Source organism: Anas acuta, chromosome 13 (genome assembly GCF_963932015.1).
Source record: "Anas acuta chromosome 13, bAnaAcu1.1, whole genome shotgun sequence".
Taxonomy (NCBI): domain Eukaryota; kingdom Metazoa; phylum Chordata; class Aves; order Anseriformes; family Anatidae; genus Anas; species Anas acuta.
Genome location: NC_088991.1, coordinates 14,109,977 through 14,132,542, shown reverse-complemented (window position 1 = coordinate 14,132,542; position 22,566 = coordinate 14,109,977). Strand labels below are relative to the sequence as shown.

Here is a 22,566-nt window from a genome sequence, read left to right as displayed (position 1 = left end):
ATGGTATCGAAACGCTCCTGATATCAGGTTTAGGGTTGCTTTCAACCAGATGTAATTGTGGACATATGGCTCAGGGAGTAACACGATCCAGTGTTCCCGTGCAACGCATCATCTGCTAACGTGAGACACACATTTATCACAGTAGCTTTAGAGCCCCACAGACAATTAACATCGGGCCTGGCAGCCCCAGGAGCTTCTGCCCACCTTGTGCCATCTTATGGACCCAAGAGCCCCTCTCATACCTAAGCTGTGGCATGGATTTGTTCCCAGCTCTTACAGGAGCTTTCTGCCCTCAACAGAACCACCCCTGCCCTAATCTAGACCTAGAAAGCCACCTCTGTCCTCTTGCCTGCCATGAGCACACAAACACTGACCATCTTGTCCCAGCAAATGTGTGTCTGCCCAGCCCTGCCATGCCAAGAGCCCAGACCATCCACACCATCCCCTACAACCCTCCCACAGGAGCAGCCCACCAGGGGCTGGTGACGAGAGCCCAATAGTGGTAGCAGCTGCACTGGGACCACAGGGACATTTCCCTGGGGTGGAACAAATGTCCATCATGGCTTCAGAGCACGCTGCCCCACAGAAGAAACTTTTGGCACCCTGCTGCTGCTCCCCCATGCTGTTGAGTCCCCTCTCACAGGAGGCAGACAGAACAGAACGGGCATTTGTTGTGTAACCAAACAAATATATTTTCTGAGTCTAGATTTTGGAAGTGATTTATCATGATTTTGGAAATGTTTGTCTCCTTGATAACTTCAGGCTCCAATTGCTCCATGTTCCCACCACTTAACTTTCCAAAGCTTAACCCTGGTCTGTCTTTGTTGACTTGGAAAACAGACAAATCATGAAACTCAGGACACACCAGAAACTACCCCCACTTCAAGCAAGGTTCAAACTCTCCTACCAGCCTGGCAGAGTGCTGTCTAAATGTAGCTCCCTGATGAATTTGGCTACAGCTAAGGGGCGGCTGGCCAGACCAGTGGCCTTCTCGAGTATCAGGGTATTTGGCACAAAAGACCTGCTGGAATTCAACCCTAACATTTACCTGAACACAGAGGTACAAGTTAGCCGCTTGTCCCAAAAGAGCATCTGCAGCTTTACAACGCAGCCCCTCAGCCCACAGACAGACACCCATGCCTTTCATCTTTCAAACAAAAGTCTCAAATGTTTGGGCCCTACAGGCTTCCCGCACACCTCAAGCCATGCTGAAACCGTGCTGCGGAGCAGCCAGAGCTGTCCCAGCTAGTGGTCAGGGCTACACCACTGCAGCACAGCAAGCTTTGGGACTGGAAATGGTGCAGACCTGAGAAGCACAGCCCCACAAAAGCTATGGCATTAACACAAACCCTGCCGCTCCCTTCAGTTCCTGCCTCCCACGGCCCCATGCCGGTTCATCCTGGTTCAGCCGGGCTGTGTACCACCACACAGCAGCACAGTGGTTTGCAGAACAAATGAAATCAGAGCGCTCAGCAATTGAAGCTGAAGCATAGCTGATAAGCAAAGCACTTAGCACAGGATATGTGTTAATGTCTCTGGGGAATATGTTTAAATGTGATAAACCACCAAGGAAGAACTTCAAGTGCGTTCTCTGAAAACAACCAGGGAAACCGTACTTAAGCCTTACGGACTATTCTGTCACTTAGGAAGGAAGATGAGGCTGAAGCTGTTAACCCTCTGCTGGGGTACTGGGCACACAGGGAAAGAGCAACTGCTTTTTGGCTGTCAGCTTTGTTGTTCTGAGCAGACTGAGTACACAGCCCCCATGCCACCAAGCAGTGACAGCACCTGCCTATTTCAGCTCAGGACCTGGTATCTGCTGCTGTGTCACCTGAATTGCTACTCTCAGCATTCTTCTATATGCTTTGTGGTTTGCTATAAATACCAGGGAATACCCTTAAAAGAAGCGTCCTGTTAATCAGAAAGGAGAAGCAATGCTGAGAACTGCACCTCAAGGTCACAGGCACATTGCCCTGGACAACAAACATTGCTCTCTTTCCTTTGGCTTTGCAAATCACTTGCAGGTCATTTTCGCTGGGAGGGCTGGCAGTAAAGAGCGGAGAGCTATGCTCTCCCATTGCCAGGCTGGGGCACGTGCAAGTCTCATACTCTATAATTCAAAAATTAGTCTGATGATAAAATAGAAACTTCTTTATTTAGAACAAGAATGGTTCCAAGTTCCTCAGGCAGTTGCCAAAATCATTCCCTATGGTCCTATTGCCACCACGTCTGAGCACATCCCAATCATTATTAAATCTTCACAGTTCCCCAGGGAGCAGGGACGTGCTATTAAAAACACCCTGAAAACACATCCCCCAGGGCTGACTTTCACACTTACTACAGAGCTCAGCTAAGGCTAGCAAAGCTCTCGGAGTGCACAGCACCACTGCCTAGAGTAGGCCTGAGCACTGAGGCAGAGTTTAAGCAATGAAGCCCAAACCTTTCCAAACAAACTAAATCAGTCAAGGCAAAAAAAGTTCTGTTCAGTACCTGTGTGTTACCTTCTCCTCTCTTACACTTCCAGCTTTGCACGGACCTGCACCATCTCAGTAGCTAGGTGCCCTTACCATGCCCAGGTGTCCCCAGGAGCCTGACACAAGGCTTTCTCTGGCTGCGGGGTTCCTGCCCCGGGGCAAGCGCTGTGGCACCCCCCAGGTGATGTGCCAGGGAAAGGGGCTCCCTGCTGCTCTAAGAATGGACATGGAGCTAAAACTTGGTGGTGGCAGCACTCCAGCTGCAGCATCTGCTCAGCAGACATTTTAGTATTTTATATCAAGCACAACAACGAATGCTGGCAGGGCAGACCCTGCCCTCGGTTCAGGTGGCAGGACCAGCAGCCGGGCTGGACAAAGGCCCTCACACAGACCTGAAGGCTGGTGCATTTCTGCACCCCCTGAAAAGTGCACAGGATGTCAGGTTATCACTGCTGTCGTTGCTTCAGTTTAAAACTGGCTACTCAGGCTTGTGTTCATTGCCGAGGAGCCAGAGATTTTGTGACCAGCCCCAGTCACTTGTCCAGGGAGTTTGGTAATGCAGGAATTCTGACTCGGCTCTCCCATAATCTCAGTGCAGTGCCTGAAATGCCAAGCAAAGCCCAGTCAATGCCCCAGAGAACATCTCCCCACAGGAACAAGAGAAAGAAAAGAAAGAAAGAGCTAGAAGTAGAATGAAGTGATGCTACAGTATCAGTCAGTCTGGTGGGCTGAAGTGAGCAAATAAATGTAATCTTACATCTGAATTGAATGAATTGCTCTTTTTAAACACCTTTGAGGTGTTTAAAAAATTATACCATGGAAGTCAAATATCAATTGGAGAGAGATATCGCGTGATGTGTATCTGCCTCACACAAGCAAATCCTAAGCGAGTTACATGCCATGCAAGAAGCCTCATGCTCATGCCTTGTCCCAGGTGGCTTAGCATGAAGCTGAGTTCCCTCCCTAATTTTTAAGAAGCTCTGTGCCTCCAGCCAGGTGTGGAGCACCACAGCCCCCTAGCTCTGGGTGTGCAGCAGCTTGGTCTGATGCCCACAGGAGCTGCAGCCCTGCACTCCAGGGCATGTCCACCCCTTGGGCTATGTCCCATTAAGAGATGCAATAGCACTGCAATTGGATGTTGTCACCTAGGGCTGTAAATACATGCTGGGCACACACAAAATCAGTTTTTAAGAATCAGTCAAGTTTTTCATGCAGAGCTGACATGCACTGTCAGTGTTAATGAGAAGGAAAAACTAGGTTTTTATATTATTACTACTTGAGAGAGTCGACCTCCTTGATCTACAAGATAAACACAGAAGAGGGAGCAAGCACACACCGCCCACTAGAGCAGAGCAAACCATCTGGGTTTACCCGCTGGGCTTCTGCTGCAGGTTTCCCCTGCCCCAGGCAGTAATGCCACAACAAACTGGCTGCGGGGAGAGGCGCCATCCCCCACCTTCACCCAGTCTTCCCCCAGTAACAGCTGAGCCCCAGCCCTCTCACCGCAGCAGATACAAAGCATACACCCCGTGCATTTTACAAATGAGTAAACATTTACAAGGCATACAGCCCATGCCACCATGCTCTTCCCAGCACCAGTCCCACACACTGGTTACAAGCCTGTTTGCCATCATTAGTTACAGCTGCAGACTGCAGAGACTTAAGACCACATTTAAAAGAGTTATTTCTCTGTTAGCAAAACCTTCCTCCCTGTTCAGCAGTAATTTCACACACAGGGCTTCTCCCACAATGCAGACCGCAGCGTGTCCACTTTACCTGTGTGCCTGTGGAAAGCCATGATTAACAGCCCAAAGTCACAGGCAGCCCCTGAGGCAACAGGGTGCAGTCTCTTGGCTGATTAGAAGCTGCCTCTTTTGATAACATACATTTAAACGGAGGCTATTAATACAGACGGGACTCCTACCAGATGTCCACTCCCCTCCCCAGAGATCACAACCTTAATCCCCCTTGAAAATTCTTACCATTTTAGGTGATCCGAGAGAGAAGAATAGGATCCAGAGACCTCTGTAGGCAACATTCAAATACCTGCCCAGCTACTCAGCACCCAAATTAGTCCCAAAGGCAGAGAGTGCCTTAGGAACTTGACCCCATGCTAGTACTATTTGGCCTTGGCTTTAGAGCTAGATTGTGTCTCATAACAGTCCTGAGCTAAATTACAGACCCAGTGTCAATTCTGCACCGCCGCTGCCGAAGGGAAGAGGAGAATCATGGTCCCCAGGGCCAAAGGTGCTGCGATCTAAGGAACCAGCTCTGGACCATACATGAGGGGCTGTCTCCTGGCTGTAGGGCCCAGAAAAGTCAAGGGTTGCTCACTGGGGGACCCAGCAGAGATTATGGAGAAGCACCAGGAGCTACATTCCTGGGAGTTGGACTTGTATTCAGCATGAGAGGCAAGCTGAAGTTTTATTGCCAGTAAAACTACCGTGCCTGGTGCTCCTCCAGCTTTTACCCTAAGGAGCCTCAAGGCATTAATCATCCAGAGCGAATGAGTCCTTGAAGAGCAGCACTTTAAAAGCCAGGTTTCATGATTATGGGGCTTCTCTAGCATCTAACAGTATGGTTGGGCTTGTTCCATGATAGGATTACAGAGAGCAATGGCTCACAACTATGCCCTCTCTGCTCAGGTGTCCCCAAAGCTCTGCAGCACAATGGGAATTTTGGCGACCTACTTCTACCTGAGCTATGGCAGGGAGCAGGGGGAGCTCTGGTCCCAGGCTCACTCCTGCATTTGGACACAGGCTGCAGCAGCAGAGGCAGCTCCATGGCCATGCGTGTGCTGGGTCATGCAGTCAGCAGCAGCACGTGTGGTCGGGGCTGTGGCCAGGGACGCCCAGCTGCTAATCCTGCCTTGACACTGACTCACGGCATGGCCGTGGGAAAGGCAGTTAGCCTCCCTGACAGCCAGTGTTTATCATTCCAGTCACAGCCCATCACGGTGGTGTCTGGCCTCCGAACAGCCTGGCACTGGGCACATCACTGCTGCCCACCACAGAGGTGCCAAGGAACTCCTGAACTGCGTTTGTGGGGCGGGGAGAACAGAGCCTTCACCCCAGCACCAGGCTTGGTGACCGCCCTGGGCCTCTACAGCATCATGAAAGGTCGGCATCATTCCGACATTCCCAAATTTTCAGCATTGCCTGGGAAAGGCCACACTTGACAGTGTGCTGTCCCAAAACAGCATGGCACGGATCCACTTGTGTAGCACTATGAGGCTGGGAAATGTGCTAACATACTAGAGCACCAAAATACTTTGGCTAGAAAAAAACCCTACGTTACTCTGCCCCAGCTCATCTATAAACTCAAGCAAATTGTTTGCATAATTCAGATGGTAACAGGAACCCTAACAACTGGTATTTTCCTGTGCTAATCTTGCTGAGTGCAGTGTAATATTTACAGACATGAGTTCATTTTTGGCAATGCATGTCGAGTTTGCACCATTAACCATTCTCATTCCTTTCTAGTTCCCTACACAAAGCGCTGGCGTGCTCCCACCTGGCCGTCATTTCCTGCTTCCCCAGGATACCCTCTGCTCCCAATCACAAACAGTAACCTTTTCTCCCCACCCTGAAAAGCAGCACAGCATTGCCGTGCACCGCCAGCAGCTGCCACGTCCCACCCAGAGGTGGCTGCAGTCCAGCTGCAGTGCGGCAGCATCTCAGAGGTGTACGGAAAGTAGGGATGGACACTTGGCCATCAAAGTGCTTTTCATGCACAAACGCACGGGTGTTTGCAGCATGACAACAGGCACGAGCTGGAGGAGGTGGCAGGGAGGAAGCTTGACCCAGCAAGAGGAGCAGGACCCAACCCTGTTGATGCCAGCAAAGCTTCAGTGTGAGCCTCCCTGGAGCTGCATCTCATTGCACAGCTCAGAGGCCCTGGCAATCCCCCAGAGCCATCTGTACTAACAAGGCCATTTTTTGCTTGAATTTGTGGCCTCCTGGGCCAGCACAGCAGGAGGTGGATGGGAACAACACTTGCTGAGAAGACAGGGCTGCTCTTGTTGTTTTGGCTTGTTTTAGCCACATGACCCTGAGCAATTCCCATATCCCCCTATAAACCTCCTCCTTCCCTGCAAGCCCAGCTCCCTCTGAGAGGATTAAACGCACTGGTGATGCAAGGTATGGCACAAGCAACAAGGAGGGTCATTGTTGCCCTGTGAAACATGGCATGGAGCAGAAGCCACCAAGCAGGAAAGCCTGCCCCAGAAAGACAGCAAGCCAGCCCTGCCTGAGCACCTGCCAGTGCCTGCAGACAGTGTGTGCCACTCATGGGCACATCGCATGGCCTCGTGCAGTGTCACCATGAAGTCTCTGCTCCCACCTCCTCCATGCCACCGTGCCCTGCCAGAGCTGGGCAGAGAGGGAAGCATACTGCAAACACATCAGCAAGTGCACAGCAGGACACACAGGCTTAGGTTTTCAGGTCTTTATCATGAAACCTCATCTGTCCTGGAGGTTTTCAGCCCCACAGGGAGCTGGTCTGGACACAGTCACTCCACCATGCAGGTCTGACTGCAGAGCAGCATGGCTGGTGCATAGTGTCATCCGCTCGGATAGACAAATGATTCACATTGTGGTTTCCAGAGTATTTTCTTGCCCTAACAATCCTGCCAGAAAAGGTCTGGGCGTCTCAGCTTGCCCACACATCCTACTGTCACTCAACAGGCTGCAAGTCCTAAATAGAGACAGTATAACCCAGGCATTGATGAACTATTAGTCACCATCATCAAAGAAAGAAGCAGGCAGCAGTAAATACGAGCAGGAGGGGGGCACCTGTCCACCTTAGGATTAACACTTTACTTTCTGCTTAGCAATGAACAGCAAACATGCACAGAAAAGCACAGCCATGGTTCAGTGGGCTCCCCACAAAAGCTGGGGCTGCAGGACACTCCCCAGCCTTTCCATCCTGCAGGCTGTTGGAGCTGCTGTGATAGCACAGGATCTGCGTGGCCCTGTCAGGCAGCACAGGGCTTAGCACCCCACATCCAGGCTTGCTCCCACCTTTTGCACAAACATTTCCTTCATTTCAAGTAACTGCAGATTCAGGTGGTGTTTTTTTTTTTGGTTTTGTTTTTTCTTCAAATCCACTCGTAGCTTGCATGCAGTGTGCATTCTCCCACAGCAGGGAGCACTCCTTCTGCCCAGCCTACTGCAGACCTGAAATTTCCCTTGGCTCTGCCGAGGCAGAAACTAAACAAATTTTATGAACAGCTCCACTAACAGCTCTCCACACCACACTTTCTTTTTTTTTTATTCCCCTCTAATGACACAGAAACACCAGCAGCATTAGGGTCCAGGACTGACACCGTGGGCTGATCCAGCTCTCCAAGCCCTCAGTACACCCCTGATGCATCTTGCAGGTGAACTCACGTGAACACAAGACAGGCTGGTTCACAAGGGAGGCAGCCACATTGACAGCAAAGACATCGCTGCAGTGTCAGAGGACAGACAGACCAGCCATCAGGCAAGACTCATGCTCTCAGGGAGCCAGCTCAGCCCATCCTCCATGGGATCCCACTTCCCACAGGGAAGGTGGAAAAGGAAAGGGGCAGCACACAGCAAAGGCACCGCAGGTGTTTCCCTTCCTTCCATGCTGAACGGTCAGGTCCATGTGCTGAGCTTGTCAGTGCCAAGGGACGCTTTTAGGATCAGCTATGGACATGTGGGGCAAAGGAATTGGGAATAAATTTATAAGAAGATACATACAGGCTGGGCAGCCCTCCACAAACTAAGATATAATGTAAGTACAAAAAAAAAAAAAAAAGAAAAGAAAAAAATACAGAGAGAGAAAAGACAGATGGAGAAGAAAAGAGAAAAGAAAAATAAGGATGAGGGTACAGTAACAGAAAAGAATGGCCCAGAAATAATGGAGCTGGAAATAAAGGGATCTGAAAAATAGCAAAATTGGGAAGCCACATAAACTGGGTTTTTCCCATCTGCCTCCATCCACAGTCTGGACTGTTTCCAGGACTATTCCCATGGCAGCTCCAAATTTATTTCCCTGCTGCCATCTGCTCTGCAGCTCCCCTCTACACACGCTCCCGACTGGCACTTGTTCCTGTCAGCTGTTGCTGACATGGCAGACCTCTGGTGGCTGCTGAAAGCCAAGTGACACCAAGGCTTGAGGAGAGCACGTGTATAAATCAAGAGCTGCTTTGTAGGCTCAAGGTTTTGTTCAGCTCCTGTCCTCCTGTCTTGTATCAGTGGAAGAAGTCCCCAGATTAGCATCTCAAAGCCAAACTCTCACCCACACCAGCCAGGCCCCTTCATTCAAAACTCCATGAAGAGCTCTGGGGCTTCTGCTCACCGCAGTGCCCAGAGCTTTGGCTCCAAACCTCCAGCTAAGCAGTGCTGCTGCTTCAACACTGCCGGGTGTGATGCCTCTCAGTTACCTCCAGCGCTCCCACCAGATGGATTCCACATGATCTCTGGGGAAGCCCTCCCCGAGGCCAAGTGAGCTGCACCACAACCATCATTCCCCCAGCAATTACTTCAAAGCTTCGTGCTTAGGACAGCTGAGCTCCGTTAGGGCAGTCCTGATTGACTGCAGACATCTTTGTTCAAGTTTAGATGCAGTCACATGCAGGAGGAATGACCGGTGGAGTCAAAGACATGGCAGAGGTTTGCAAGTCATAGCCTCCCCCCATGGCTTAGTGCTGGCTTCACAACTGAAAGCGTAACTGAAGTCCCTGTCAAATAAACACCGTGCTGATGCCAGCCAGGCAGCGTGGCAGTGTTGTCCAGGAGAGACGAAGTCTGATGAGCACTCACAGCAATATAACCTTACCATACCCATGCAATAAGTGCTCGTGTTGGGGCTTCACCGAGTAGTTAGCAAGCCTTCACTGAAATGGTATTTCACAACCTCCAGTATGCTTTCTGCACCGCTAATTGCTTTCAGTTACTTCTCATAGGCACAGCAGCTGGCTGAGTGGTGCTGTCCTCCCGTGAAGTTAAACAGCTCACTGTGGAGAGCACAGAAGGAAGTTCAACTATGTGTATCACTGCCTGAAAGCTGGGTCATTCACCCTCACTGGATTCACTCCCATTACAGATCAGAAATTAGCAGCTACCCAGCCAGCAGCTCTCCAGCATCCACCATATGGGCCTCCAGCAGCCCTGCCACCCTGCTGCGTCCATTCAACGGGACCTGGCAGCCAGAAGGACAAGGTGAGCACCGTAGGCTACACCTGTGCTCTTCTTCCAAAGGCAGGGAACACACAGCATGCTGAGCCCAAACCCCACTTCTACTATTTTATTTTCAGGAGAGAAGAAGAAGGAGCTCTTTGTGGGTGGACCATGATCCTGGCAAAAGACCTTCCACGGATTTAGCACGTGGGAGACACTGAGGACACAAAGCTTCAGCTGGGGTGGTCAGAGATGGGTAAAGCAGATGATTCTCAGAACAGGGCTAGGCAGAAGCACGCTGCCTGGCTATGGGTGAAGGTAGGCCACCACTTCGATGAGAAGGACGTGCCCTTCCAGGCATTGGCATGCCAGCTGGGAAGACTCCCTGGCATCCAGCACACCAAAGCACCGCCCGAACTTGGCACGAGCACCAAGGCCATGTCCTGAGCGCTGATTTAGAGCTGGTGGGAGCCAGCCCTGGCATATGGGTTTAGTAGAACAACCAGCCCATTACCTCAGGCACGGGACAGTCGCCTCCAGCAAGATTAGCGTTTGGCTATCTACGCTTTCTGTTGTTAGATGGCGCTGGTGGCTGAAAGGACCAAATCACCCTTGTTACATGGTCATTTTTAAAAATAACATTTCCCAAAGCCCCACAGTGCATAACCCTGTGTCCGTCTCAGATCCAAGAGCCAAAAGAGATCAGCTTGCAGGGCTGACGGGGTATTTTTGGGCACTCTGACTAATTGTCAGGACATATGCTGTGCATTCTTTACAAGGAAAAACAAAGCTGCAAAGTCCCCTCCAGTGAGGCCTATGGGGTTGGATTAGCCACAGAAGTTATTCTCAGTAATTCTCTGCTTTGGGAGGGTTTGATTACATTTCTAACTCCTGAAAAGAGTGTTTTAAAATGGAGGAAGGGGTCTGCTTCCTTGCAGCTTGACACCAATAAAAAAGGTTGAGCCATGTTGCACCACCAGCAAGGGCAGAAGTGAAAACCCTTCACCTTGGAGTGACTCCAAACTCACAACTGCTTTTTTTGCATCACACTACATCGGCATTCACTCGAACTGCCAAGGGACGTGCTCCAGGACAGCCTGGAGATGTGCTCCAGGACAAGCCAAGGAAAGGACACTCATTTGAGGAGCATGAGGAGGCCCACAAGCACCCACACACTTGTAAGATGGAGATATGGTGCAACCTCCTGAGACGCCTTGCTCTGGTCCTGCATTGTCACCCATTTCCTCTGCTGAGACAAATGTCATTTAACTTTCTCCTTTTCCCAGGCATAGTTTGCGGCCAGAATTCCTTTAAGCCAGTTCATGCTAATACTCTGCAAATCAGCACCTCAAGTCTCTCATGAAAGCCCTGTTCATTTAACAGCTGCGCACCACCCTGCTCAGCCAGGCTCTTTGCCCATCTCCTCTTTCAGGGAAGTCTGAGACCTTGCTGGACTAGACCACTCGCTCTGCTTCTACTGAACTTGCCTCGGATGCTCCTTCCCCAACTGACTCCCAAATACAAAGACTCAGCAAAATCAGAGAAATCATCCAGACTTCAAGAAGAGCCTGAAGCTTAAATAAATACATGAGTACTTTGCCAGCTGTGTCCCTCTTCCTCCTCCAGACTCAGGAGTGAGGTTCTCCTCGCTCAGCAGCTGCAGAGCCTTGATGCACAGCAGCCAGACACGAAGTCCTCCTCAGAGGCCATCTCCCCAGGAGGATCACCTTTCACCAATCTCCTCAGTACCTCAAAAGCTCTTCACTCTCACACCAGTTTAAGGCAGCACTCACCCGGCTCTGTTTCTTTATACTTACTTATTAAGGCAACAAAGCCTCTGTGTGCAATATTGCCACAACACTCAGGGACACGCAAACCCAGAGCAGCCCATTGTTTCTCCATCACTGCGTGAGATCTGAGCATGCATTGCTCTTCAGTCTCAAAGCTGTTTGAATGCTTTAACCCTTGCTGCTGCCACCCCTGTGCTGCTGGCCCACGCATTTCTGCTTTCCCTTTCTGTGGCATACAAACATCAAACCTTGTTCTTTTTGTTCAGCAGAAACACTGCACCGAAAGCACACACATCTCAGGGTGACAAGAGCTCTCTGAAGTCTCCACCACTGCTTTCTGCATATTTTTCCCCTAAGCTGCACAGCAATTTCCACTGAGAATAAGTGTTGTCAATTCAATTTCTAATAGCGGCATTAAAATGTATGAGACATTTCTCTGGAGTCAGGAATAATTTTTTCAAAGTGCCTGTGTGCTACATGAACATAATTCTCATTTTTCATAAAGCTATCAGGATCCCAGGTCTCCCTGGAAATCATGTCAGATCAGAGCTGGGCAAGGACTACACCAAAGAGTGTTCTCCCTGGGGTGGGTTGGAAAACACTCACTCAAATTAAAAAAAAAAAAAAAAAAAAAAATGTTTTTTAACACTAAAGTTTTCAGGGTTAGGATTCAGTTTCTGCCAAAACCAGGGGGACCCAGCCTAACCCTCAGCCCAGGCTGGAGCCCAGGCCTGGTTTGCAGCACTGCAGCTGAGTGCCTCGATGGCAGCTGTTTGGGTGTTGGCAGGGAGTGAGCAATTTGCCTCCCCCTGGCATCCTCTTGCTCCAGTTCTCGGGGAACCTAGCAAAACCGCAGTCGCTTTGGTGTCTTCGGAAACATTAAGATCAGTAAACTAATACTTGACAAGACCTAGCAGAGACAGACCAGCTCAAAGCAGCATGGGGAGGTAAGGTTATTTATGCTGCTAAACTGAATTTGCTCCGCATTTGCTGAAGCAGCAAATGCTTTCATCCCTTACCTCCACGGGGACAGCCCAGGGACCGAGACTCCTCTCCCACATTCACACCACAGGTCTCACAGCAGCAAAGCACGCTACAGCGTTACTATCAGTGCTCACTCTTGGAGCAATGGGCAAAGCCTACAGGCTGTTACATTTATCACACAGAAACCCTGGAATAAGAAAAATAAGATACTTAGAAGTGTGCTTAAATTTATACACAGAAATAAACCAACTGGAGTTGGTACAACCACTTATGTGTTTCATTAAGCCATCCTCTGCTCTGTGGCTGGATCCAGGCCCAAAAAATGATTTTGTTTTCTTTTTCAAGTAGCAGTGAGACAATAAATTGAGGGACAACGAGTAACACAGTCTGCAAAGGGAAACAACCCTTCTCAGTACAATTGCTGCTGGCTGTCAGACTACTGTCCAAATCAAACTACCACAGGATCGGCTTCATAAGACAAAAAAGCAGTGTTAATTGCACACAAGTGCCAGAGAAAACTGTCAAAAAGCTAAAGCAGATGTGAAGCAGTGGCTTGCTTTCTCTTAAAATGAGCTTGTGCAGCTGCATTACATGAGAGCCCACAAGCGTCTGCATTCCCCTGGGAACAGGGCAGAGCCATGGGGAAAGGGAGAGGTTTCCAAATCCTCAGCAACTTCTCCAGCAATTATGAGGGACTCTGAGTGTGGGACTCTACTGTCACCTTGCTAAATTACATCTATTAGGCCAAATTCTCTTCTCAGCTGTGCTAGAGCCAGCCCAGTAGCAAGTCTTGCCTGCTTTATACCAGTGTTGAGCCATGTTAGACTCGGTCCTGGCCAAGCCCAGGATCTGAAAAGTATGGCAGTGATTTTAGCTGTGCAGAGACAGCCAAAAAAGCAAATATGCTTTTGTACCAGTAGGTGAAACAGCGGGGTAAGGACAGGCTGATGGAGGAGGACACAGCCAGGAGAGACATCGCAGACCTGCAGGGATGCCTGTCCCACCCCCAAAACCCAACACCTACTGCTCTACGCTACAGAAGAGAGGAGACAGAGAATGTCAAACCCTACATCGAATAACTCACATGCACGCTACACAAGCAGTGCCTCATCTCCAAAGGGCTACTGAAAGCAAAAGACAAAACACCATGGAGCAGCCCGTTAGCTGCCTACCAGCTCGGTTAAGGGCAGCACAGGGGATGTGGCAGCCAGGTCATAGGGCTCAGCCACCAGCAGAGTAACACAGGCTCAAAGCCAGCTGCTTGGGTGGCACAGGCGCTCCTCTGAGAGCACTCCCAGCTATAAAAGGCAGATGCATGCAGGTGAACTCATGCTTCTTTCACCCAAATCTCACTCGGTTGTAACTCTTCATGTTAAAAATCACCTTTTTCAAATGCCACCCTACCCAACTGTTAGGTTCTCTTCCCTAGAGCTGATCACTGAACATACTGGCAGCTGTGATACAGAGCTGCCCATGATGCTGAGGGACTTGGTTGTGTCACCAAAGCATTTTCCACATGGCCCCAGAGAGCAGCTAGAAGAAATCCACCCACAGGCCTGGAAGGGATTTGCAAGAACGCAGAGACCTGCCAGTCAGTGCTTATAAAATTATAATAAAAGACTTCCAGAACATAAAAATACCTCTGCTGAAACCAGTGTGCTGTTTATAGACACAACCTTTGTCCCTTGCTCTAGAATACATTTGGATAAGCCACGCGCTTAATCCAAAAAAAGATTGAGTTTTTGTATCATGTGAATATGTTTGTGGATTATGTTTCAGGGGCTCAGCTTTTGTCTGCAATTGTGCTGTTGATAATTGGTATCTGCTTTCAATCACTATGTCTTAGAGGATTTGGTGAACTCCATCAATGGGCCTCAGGCTTATGTGCTGTTCCATCGAGACCTCCACCCCTGACCCCTAGCCCTACTTCCCTTTTGTGGCTCACCCCCAAAGGCAAGAGGCAAGCACGAGCAGGAGCATGGGGGTGCTGCAGTGCAGCTCTGTAGGTGCCACTGAGAAGGAAGGGGGAGAGTGGGTGCTTGGGGAGCACTGCAGGGATGGGCAAACACAGACAGGTGCCAGGTGCCATCACCAACATCAGCCCCTCAAACAGCAAGCAAGTCCTGGTCTTGATACTGTTCTGGTTATGTAAAGCAGTGGGTGCAATAAGGGCCAAATTTTTGAGGTCCTAATGGGGTACATTGCAGAAGGTGGGTCAGGTTTTTCTTCGTACTTGTTCCAGAGCCCGGAGCAGCAACAGGGGAGAGGCTCCACTTGTCAGATTCACCCATGTAACTTCAGATGCTTAAAAGCAGCCTTTACCTACAAGCCAGGCATCGCAGTTTACCCCACAGTCCTTGCACAGGGAGCGGTTTCCAAGATAGGGGAGAGAGCAGAGGAAGCAGTCACTAACCCCCTGGGGCTCTCTGACCCATGGTCCCCCCCAGGAACGTCACTGCTGCATTTCCAGGAATTGTGAGGGCCTGGGCTCAGCAACAGCCCCACGCACTGTCCCCCGCACGAGCTCATTTGCAAGGCAAAAGCTTTCTGGCAAAGCAGCTCGCAGTGTCCAAATGTCGGCAGAGCAGACAGCGTTCCTGGCGCTGGCTCCCTTTCCATCCGGCTGCTCCAGCTCAGGCACCAGCATTGCTCAGAGGATGAGCTCATCGCTATTTCAGGTTGAATTTGCACTTGGCCATCTCCCTGGTAACCAAAACAAATTACTCATTGGTTTATAGTAGATTTATTGGTTGTTTGTTTCAGTGTCTAGTGAAGTGCACAGAGTTTCAGCACACTACAGCAGCGATGTAGCCTGGTGTCCGAGAGCGCGTAGGACGGTATTTACAGCCACTGCCATGGAGATGGGCTGTGCTAGCACTGGAGGTCAAAGGGAAAGGTAACCGTGGGCTGATCCCAGAGACGTGGAACTGTAAAAAGCAGGTGTGTGGCACGGCCTGAGCTCACACATGGCACAGATGTTGCTGCACGCCAGCCTCCTGCCACCCCAGACACCAGGCAGGTGTTGGCTGCCTCCAGCACAGCAAAGCAGCCAAGGAGAGGCTGCTCACGATCCTCCTCACCCAGAAATCAAATAATCCTTCCCAAAACAGGTATCTGACACTAGTATATCCACTAACACCAGCTATCATCAGCTTCATTTCACAAGTCAGAACCATGAGGACACGAGCCAGTTATAGGACTCACTGCCTGTTTATGCTCTTGGACAGGAATTTTCCCCCATTCATCATCACAGGCACCAGCACAAAGGGCACAGAGAAGCCAGGGAAGCAGGAATAACTCCACTGTATTTGCCCACAGAGTGCTTGAAAGGAAATCAGCAGTTCCCATTTTTCTGTCACACCTAGACCTGAGCCAAGATACAGCTCAGAAGTTGCCCAAATTGCCATGTACATTTAACAGAGGGTTTAGGCTTCTGTTGTTTTTTGCTGGATGTGTTTTTGCAAGAAAGAAAAACTCTATCCTGATGATATCAATCCGGCAATCCAAAACGTTCAGAAGTCCTGCAGACACATAACTGGTGGCTAGGGCCCCAGCCCTGCCTTCCCCAACAGAAGCAGGCAGGTTGTGTCCCCTTCCTGCAGGAGACCTGCTGCAATCAGCCCGTCCTGCCACACAGGCAGGTCCAAAGCTTCCACTTTCAGTTGAAAACGGTATAAAAGGGAAGATGTCAGCAGATGGCACACTCATGCATTAAACGAAGAAAATCAGGATAAAATAAAAGAGACTTCAGCCCCTGCCGAGCACCTCTGTGCCTCCACAGGGTGAGCGTGGGCTGCCTTCTGGTCCTGCTCTGATACTGCCAGCCGTGCCATCTCCAGAGGCAGCTCCGAAATACGTTACACATCAAGTGGCATTTACCTGGCAGGCTGTTCCAGGGTGGAAGCGTGACTGGCTTTCAGTCAGCAGAACAGGGGTAGACAGGAAACAGTATTTGCATGTGCTGAGTGAAATATATAGCTCTGTGTATTTTTAAAGTTAGATGAGACCAGAGAGAGAGAGGGATTCTTGCACCCTCGACTGCTCACTACTGGCTCTCCTATGGTACTGTCAGAAGCAAGACCAGGTCGAGACAATGCTTAGAGATCACCAGGGAATTTTAAAGAGGAAACAAATCAGTAGGAATTACTTATATTTCTGCATCAGGACTAAATTAGGACCACACAGCCCGCTGCTTCTGCAGGTGCCATCTGCATTTGCATTCCCTCAAACCACTGACAACCCTGCAGCAAATGCTGTACAGAAGAGCAGGATGCAGTGCCTGGCCCACATGATGCTAACAGGATCCTAACACTGCCTCAGCAGGTTGTTAATCTGAACGACTGGTCCAATGCATCAGGTAAATCATGCTAAAAAAAAAAAATATCCCTGTAGTGCCCAGCAGCAGCATGACTGCGCAGAGCTGTCCCAGGTCAGCCCATCCCTCAGGATGCAGGTAGTCCTGGGAATGGCACATCTGTGGGACATTTAAAAAAAGCTCTTTGCTATGCCAATAAGAGAAAGGGCAAAGCAACGGGGCAGAGCACGGAGTGAAAAAGACTCAGGAGTCCAAAAATGAGAAGAGAAGACAGAAGCTGGAAAGGCAAGCAGGCAGTGCCTCAGAAGTGACTAATTCCATGCCTTTGCTCCAATGTTTATTTTAGAAAATAAGAGATAAGAAAGGCAGCTGGTGGTAACAACTGCCAGGGGAAGCCAGTCCCAAACTAAACAAATTGCAAATGCCTTGCAAGTAGCCAGCCAACTCAGATTGATTCCCATTACTTGGGGCATTTCTTTAGAAGAAAGTACATTATTTTCTTCCACCCCATCTTGGCATTAGCAATAGGGAAGCTATATTTTGGGTGGTTTCATAGTTACTCTAAGGGGTACTCAGCCAGGTACCACTGGAAGCACACGAAAACTGAATATTCCCCACTGAAGGCACTGCGGAAGAGCTGGGACAAAAGCCAACTAGCAGCCACTGTGGGCCAGACCAACTGTGGGTTTAGTACTGACCACTTATTTTTCTTAGCAAGGGAATAAAGGCACATCCAGCACATTGGTCCATAACACAACATTCTGGAGAATTGAGTGCTGGTGTTCTGTTTTTCCTTTGCTGTCTTCGGCCAAACAAAACAATGGAGACCAATTCTTGCTCTGCCAGAAGCTCTGAAATCCTCTTCTGCTTAGACACTGCTGTGATACAGGAACATTCACACACTGGTGCAGCCACTTTGTCACTAAAAGTAGCTTGCAAGAGTCAAAAGCAAAAATAAGTGGATCACTCATCCCTGTGCCAAGTGTGCCTCCAAAAAGAGTCCCTTGGCACTTCTAGCACATGTAAGTGCTTGTTAACAGTGGTCCCTTAAACCCTTCATATCAGGACATGGACACCACTGGAACTAGCCATCATTTGATGAAGCTCCCGTCTCAAAGCACCAGGGCCTCTGATGTCTTGAAAACAAGTGGGACAATTTTCCTGAAAGAAAAGCATTTTTCAGCTATTTATCCTGTTCTTCCTCTCATCTACATCACAGATGTAGAAATGTCAGAACTTGTTGAACTGTTGAGCTACAGTAAAATAAGAAGTAAATGGACTCTGGAGGATTTTATTCCAAGTTATTACACCTCAAGATACACCTGTCAGGCAGATTTTATTCTTTTCCACTCCAGTCTGGTGTCCCCTTTCCAGGAGTAGAAAGGCACCAAAAACCAGGAAGGCAAAGAGCCACCCTGCACTGCTTATTCCCAGCAGGAAGAGCTTTTTCCTGTTCTTCCTTTGAGGTCAGGGTGACAATTTGTGCTCTGCACTTGATCCCAGCAGATCACAAATGTAGTCATGCCCCACCACTTTTAATCCCTCGCAGGTACTGGCTATTCACTGCCTACTCATGCATCAAGCAGCCAGCTCTGCTGGGCAGGTGAAAGCGGAGGTTTCCATTTCCAGTTCTTTTCCACTACACAGGAGAGAGAGATCCCAAATTACATCAGTCTCTAGGCTCTGCTCAAGAAACAAAAAAGACCAGGCACATCCGTGGAATGAGTGGATCTTCTGAAAACACCACTCTCTCCAAGCAATCTGAGGTCAAGAGGTTTTGAATTTCCTATTTGCAGAAATAATGCAGCTCTGTAATACCATCCAAACCAAAATTGTAACTTTGTCTTAAAGTTTCCAGTCAGGCGCACAGCAAAATACCACCACTTCCACCCTGGGCTGCAGTTCCCTTGCTGTCGGGAACCCTGTCATGGCTGTCCAGCCTTTTCCAGGACACTCTTTAATTTGTCTTTTTTTTTTTTTTTTCCCCAAGATTACTTCTGTAGGACCCTTTTTATCCCACTCCAGCATGCCTATAGTACAGTACTAGCCCTGATTTTGAACAGGGCAAGGATTTTTTTTTGGCGTTTAGCTAAGTCCTAAATGTCATTTTAACCCTCTTCTCCCATCGGATGTGAGCCCTATTTCCACAAGGGACAAGCTGGTTCCTGAGAGGGAGAAGCACAAGAGTATCCACCCATCATCAGTCCCCCAGACAACACTGCTCTGTCTTGCTCCAACAGCAGGAATTTGCTCTGGCAGCACTCTTGCCACCACACACACTGGGGTTATGTCCCAGAGCTGCCCATCTACAAGGGTCCCAGTCACAGCATGTTGGGGAGCTGAAACGCACCGGGCTGCACCCAGTGTCTGAATCCAAGGGAAACCCCAGTGCCTTGGCTCGTACACGCTGCCAAGTGCTGCAGACAGGGTTTTGCCGGAGCACAGGGATTACAAGACAGAATATATAGCGCAGTCCTTCTAAAACTACGTTGCAGAAGTGGAAACAGGCATTTATCTAAATAGCATTTAATCCTTTACAGTTCTAGTGTCTCAAGAGCCATCTGGTTAAAATTCCTCTCCAAATCAGGATATCTAAATGAAACATGAGGTCTCTTTCTTCCTCCCACACATGCTCTGCCAAAATCAGACATAAAATGACTGATCTCAGACAGTTTTGTTTTGTTATTATCCCTGAATCTTCCATAATAAAGAAATGGAAGGAAAAAAGAAAAAAAAAAAAAAAAAAAAAGGAAAGAAAGAAACCACAGTGAATCAAGCTGAAGCACATTGACTAAAGCTGACAATGTGTTTTTCATAACAAAAATCACAGGTCAGGTATGGGAAGGTTCCTTATACACACGTTATTTGCATTACCTTTTCAAGCAAAAGTTATTCTGCCTAACCAAAGTTACAGAACTGCATCTAAAACCTCAGCTTTGCTACCTAAATTCCCCAGCATGGCCCCCAGAAGGGGGGTAAGCTCAAAAGGGCATCATTCACATAGGCTACCACTGATGGGGCAATATTATTCCTGACTCACATCAATATTATCCCCACTGAAACACATTTCCCAGCTCCCCCATGCTAGGAGTTGTGGGTTCATAGCACTAGCAGCAAGTACGTTTCCAAAATGGAATAGGGAAGGCAATCACACAGGTGTGGTGCTCAGGAACAGTGGGATATCCTGCAACACTGAACAACCCTATTTTCACATAGGTATTAAACAAAAAGAATTGTTTCCCGGGGGTAAGGAAGGCAGTTATGTAAAGCTTGTGTTATATCCTAGTACAACAGACATGGACTGCAAGTCATAGTTAGGGGATATGGGCCTAGATCAGAAATAAAATGTGTCCTACAGCATCATTCCCTCATTCGAGAGCAGGGACCTGACAGAACTCCCAGGAGCTGCTTCGTGCCATATGTCTAGATTTTCCATTCATGGTGCAGTCCGATGGAGAGGCTGTTTCCGAAATAAAGGCCAGCCAAGATGGGCTGAAGAGTGTTTATATTCAAGTGTTTGAGTACCATAAACGATGCCTCCTTTTGAACAGCTGCCTTTATTTACATCCAGGCAGAGAATTATACCAGCATACGTGGAGGCAAGCCATCATTCATAGCAGGGAATAACTTCTCCTGTTAGAAACACTTCAAGAGACCAATCCTACAGACCTCTCCTGGCCAAAATTCCCCAAGAGCAGTGCAACTCAGAAAGCAGCTATAAACCCCAGTCCTGAACTGGTTCCTTAGAGCTCCAGTACAAAATCAGAACAGTTAAATTTCTGTTGTGCTGAGCTCTTGTGGTGCTAGCTCTGAAACACCCCCGTTTTCCTACCAGGTATTAGTCAAAAATGAATTTTTATATACTGCATTCTTTACCAAGAAATTAGGAACTAGTTTGTATTCAAGAATGCTGTACTAGGGGGGGGAATAATATATAAAAGAAAGAGGGCGTTGTCACGGAAATGAGGTATGTGGGTGCTTTTATAATTTAAAAAGAAAGTTTAAATTTTAAAGCCATATTTGGTTGCTTGATCAGCTATTTACTTTGTACATCATAGCTTAAGAATTTAATGAGTTTCCTTTTTGAAAGTTAAAAAAAAAAAAAAAAAAACTTTCCTCTCAAAACAAGGTAAGAAACTAATTGGTAGATAGATTGTTTTAATCATTTTTCCCTTTCACGTGCTAGAGTACAGTGATTTAAAAAGCAGCGACATCCATTTCTAGACCACAGACTAGCTCCTGTTTATACAAGGTGAACTGAACCAGTCATACACATTAACTTATCTTTTGAACAGTTGATAAGGATTAGTGACAGAAACACCCATCTTGCAAATACGTAGGTGAATAGTTTCACTCATACAAGTAACTCCACAAATACAGGTAGATACAAGGCGCAGTATTTGCGTAAAGTTAAAGGTGTTTGCATTCACATGGGGACAGCTGCAAGCATGGCTTGTTAGAAAATCACAACTGTCCAATACTCCATAATACAGAAAGCTGAAAATGCGATAATTATTAGCTGAAAGCTTGCATTTCCACCTTCCCCAATTCTGTTACAGCCAGCATGCTCCCACAGTTCAGTGGGTATCGTTCCCTGCTTTCCAAGAACATCGCATCACCTGAGGAGCTGACAAAACAGCCACTAGTTCAGTTATTTCCTCCTCAGCTGTCATTAAAAACTTCCAACGGGCACATCTGATCCCCCGCCTAAGAAAACAGGCTGCTGACAGCTCACACACGGCTCTGTACCACTGCAAACACTCCCGAAACGCCCACTCGGCTAGGAAGCAAAGAGAAAAAGCTATATTTATACCCCGGTGGCTGCCTGTACTTTCAAAGCCATCACCTTCCAGGAGGGAATGCGTGCATCAGAAAAAGGATGCGAGAGAAATCAGAAGCAAGACTTCAGATAAATCCCACACCCAAAACTCCCCCTAAAACAGAGGCAGTCTCTGAGGTTAACTTGGTAATCCATGAAAAAATCGTTTGCTAAGAGTGTTTCAGAAGTACATTACAGACTCACAGACTTCCCGTTTCCCCCAGCCCTGCTCTCACAAACCCTTCCCCAGCCGATTCCCCAAGCCGAGCAGCCCCAAGGCAGAGGACGCCCAGCAGGAGCCCTGAAATCCCGAAGCCCCGCAGAGTGCGGGATGCTGAAAGCCTCCCTGCGCTGCTCGGCAAGATGATGCTCGAGAAGGGAGAGAGGGAGGCATGTGCTTACTGGCTGCCGGAGAGCCTGGGAGCTGCTGCGAGGTGGCTGCTGCCCGGAGCAGGAGCAGGAAGGGATGGAGCACACCCGGCACAGCTGGGAGCGATGTGGGAGCGCCTCTGGCCAGGGCTGTGCCTCCAGCCCCTGGCCGGACAGCCGCTGCTTAGACACTTATAGCAGGGAGGCGCGTTGCAAAAAAAAATTAATCCAGCCAATAGCACCGGTCCTGCCTGGGGAGCAGCTGGAGGGGGGGGAACAGCCTGCTCCTCCCAGGGCCTCTGCACCAGCTCTTTGGGGGGAAAACCCAACCAGTAATGGCATTTTGCTGGCAGGGCTGCTCTCCCACTCCCCCCCAGTTGTTGCTGGGACCCGTGGGATTCAGCAGGCTGGGCAAAGCTGTGCTACCCTCAGGGTGTCCACCCAGAGCATTTCACACATGGAGAACGCAGCACAAAAACTTTATGTGGGGAGTCAGGGGGAGAATATGTCATCGGTCTCCCATCCTGCCCAGAACGCAGTTTAAGTGATACCAAAAGATGAATATTTTCTTCAAAGCAAATATAGAAAAAGTACTATCAGGCGGCAAATCATTCCCACATTTAAACAAATCTGACTGTTTGTGCCACACACCAGGCAAATCTGACAA

General features: G+C 48.8%; 1 protein-coding gene across 3 annotated transcripts in view; it reads right to left on the bottom strand.

The window, feature by feature from the left end:
- The window catches only part of FHL1 (four and a half LIM domains 1), a 28,711-nt gene extending 6,622 nt beyond the window's left edge, over positions 1-22,089 (bottom strand). For 2 of the 3 annotated variants that reach the window (XM_068697414.1, XM_068697415.1), the window contains exon 1: positions 4,251-4,409. In XM_068697414.1, coding sequence (XP_068553515.1) covers positions 4,251-4,272 — 22 coding nt within the window. In that variant the 5' untranslated portion in view covers positions 4,273-4,409. Of the gene's footprint in view, positions 1-4,250; positions 4,410-21,932 lie in introns of those variants that run through there. The other variant, XM_068697416.1, reaches the window with a different exon arrangement.
- Positions 22,090-22,566: the final 477 nt, after the last annotated feature.